The sequence below is a fragment of the Halyomorpha halys genome, unplaced genomic scaffold (assembly GCF_000696795.3).
Source record: "Halyomorpha halys isolate HHAL.00 unplaced genomic scaffold, Hhal_1.1 Scaffold1044.1, whole genome shotgun sequence".
NCBI lineage: Eukaryota > Metazoa > Arthropoda > Insecta > Hemiptera > Pentatomidae > Halyomorpha > Halyomorpha halys.
This window is the reverse complement of record NW_027115004.1, coordinates 122,122-124,484: the sequence shown is the minus strand read 5'-3', so window position 1 is coordinate 124,484 and position 2,363 is coordinate 122,122. Positions and strand designations below refer to the sequence as shown.

The window sequence follows — 2,363 nt, the reverse complement described above, 5'->3', positions numbered from 1 at the left end:
AATAATCCTTATTCTACCATCTTATTTACAGAAGTAAGAAGAAATTATTATATTTCAAAAGAGTAAGTTTACCATAAAAGGAAAATTAATGATATAAGGGTTAAAATCAAGTGAGGGCTTGTGGAGGTCGTCTTGGGAAGTGTAGGGCTCGGCGAGCCCCCCCCTTGGAGTAGGCCGTAATGAATACTACCTTGGTACTGCTAGGGTTAAAGCTTATGGTACAGGACCCCAAGAGGAGAAAAAAGTCATTTATTTAACACCAATTTTTGGTTACTTTAATGAAAACTATGTATAATTACTAGTCAAAATTTATGAGTCTGCCAAGTTTAGTTGGGGGGAATAAAAAATGGCTGTTTTTTGTGGCTGTTTGAAGAGGTAAAAAAAATATATATTTTTAAAAGCAACATTTCATAAAAAATGTACTGAAAAATCAATAATTATTGAATTTATTGTTGGAAATCTATATCTCAGGAACCATGAGGTGTACAGAAGTCTATTAGTACTCAAATTAAAGCTAGTTCAATGAGCTATATAGTAGTTTAAGATGTTTATCTAAATAGGAGTAGCAGTTTTCATGATGTTTGCTGAAATAAATTTATTTCTAATTATTTAAATAATACCTTATTAGCAAAATTCGTACAAATATCATAAAAACTACTTCTCCTATGAAGATAAACATTATGAACTACTGTATAGTACATTAAACTATCTTTAATTTGATTGCTGGAAGACATTTTTATGTTCAATGGTTTCTGAGATATAGTTTTTCATAAATCATAAATTTAATTTCAGCACTGGCATACATCTATACATCTAATGGTTCCTGAAATAAAGATTTCCCACAATAAAGTTGCTAGCTACTGATTTTTCAGTATATATTTCATGAAATATTGTGTTTTAAGAAACTGTATCTCTGGAACTTTTGATTGTAAACAGCTCTATTAGGGCTCATATTTTAGAAAATTCACTATATTTTAAATAATTTACTATTGAGGGAAAGAGTAAATAAGCAGTAAATAACTGTTAACTAAACTAAACTTGTAATAGGAAAAAATCTGGTAAGATTGGCACACATGGAATACAGCATATTAAAATACAGTAAAAGAAGGTTATCCAACATGGAGGTGTAGTTAGAGTTGTATGGAAGTTGCTGTGGTTGCTCCTACAGTAGGCAGTTTCAAAGATATGGAGCTCCAAATGAAAAATTAATTTTTTAAAACATTTTGAAACAACCACCATTTTGTATTACTCCTAACTATACTAGGCAGACTTATCAATTTTGACTAGTAACTATGCGTAGTTTTCAATAAAGTAATTAAAACTTTTCCCCTGGTCTCTTGTAGTATAAGAAACTTGTCTAATCCAATAAAATTTTACTAAAAAATGTTTTTAAAAAGAGAGAGAAAACATTAATGATCATTTAAACCAAATGCATTTCATATTTTACTCAATATTATTTATACTTTTGATTTAGTGGATTGAGAAAACAATTTTAGTAATGGTTTATGATTTATAAAACTATAGGAAACTTCTAGTCTGTTAATTTAGGTTTAAAAAATTGCATAATTTGTTTTGGCTAATGTTGAATCCTATTCATTAATTTATTCATCTAAAAATTGTTGAACTATGATTTTTTGAATGTACTTATATTATTCTACTTACTAGAGCATGTAGCATAGTTTGTAATGAAGCAGTTAATTTTGACATTTTTTTCTTGCTCTTGGCCTGTGTTTTTGTGTATGAATTAAGAGTAAATGTTCATAAATATCATATGCTCTAATTAACCTATTTATTCATGTGCTATTTTAATCTTTTTTTTAATTGTTGAAACCTAGTTTATTTTGTTTAAACAAAAGGTGTTTTTTCCCTTTTATTCTATTTTACACTGACTCTCTCCCCCTCCCTCCCCCCTCACCCCTGCCTTTTTTAATGAGAAGCTTTTAGATTCTGTTATAGATAAGGCATAGTGATATGAATGCAGGAGTTCCATAATGTATTTCACCATGTATATAATTATCAATAGTTAGTGATAATGATTCGAGTTAAAGTATGTCCCATGGAGGTTTATTGTTATTGCTAAATTATTGTCAAGGGTATTATTGTGGGAAATGTTTCAGATGATTTATCAGTGAAAGGTGTAGTATAATGTTTTGTTTGATTGGTCTGAGCATCAAATTTTAAATTTAAAAGCTGAAACCAATCCAGATGCCATTTTCAATCAAATTGTCAGGCATTATAATACTAGTCTGAGTCTTTGAAATACAGTGAAGATCCAAGTTATCATTTTAACCTGAAAAGTGCTATCTTTTTTATATCATTTTACCGGTGAAATAGACACCAGTATCAGATGCTAAAGTGGGGTT

General features: G+C 29.3%; 1 protein-coding gene across 1 annotated transcript in view; it reads right to left on the bottom strand.

The window, feature by feature from the left end:
* Window positions 1–1,800, bottom strand: part of LOC106688044 (uncharacterized) — a 7,112-nt gene extending 5,312 nt beyond the window's left edge. The window contains exon 1 of the mRNA XM_014432312.2: window positions 1,663–1,800. Within this exon, the coding sequence (XP_014287798.1) occupies window positions 1,663–1,707 (45 nt within the window). The 5' untranslated portion in view covers window positions 1,708–1,800. The remainder of the gene's footprint in view (window positions 1–1,662) is intronic.
* Window positions 1,801–2,363: the final 563 nt, after the last annotated feature.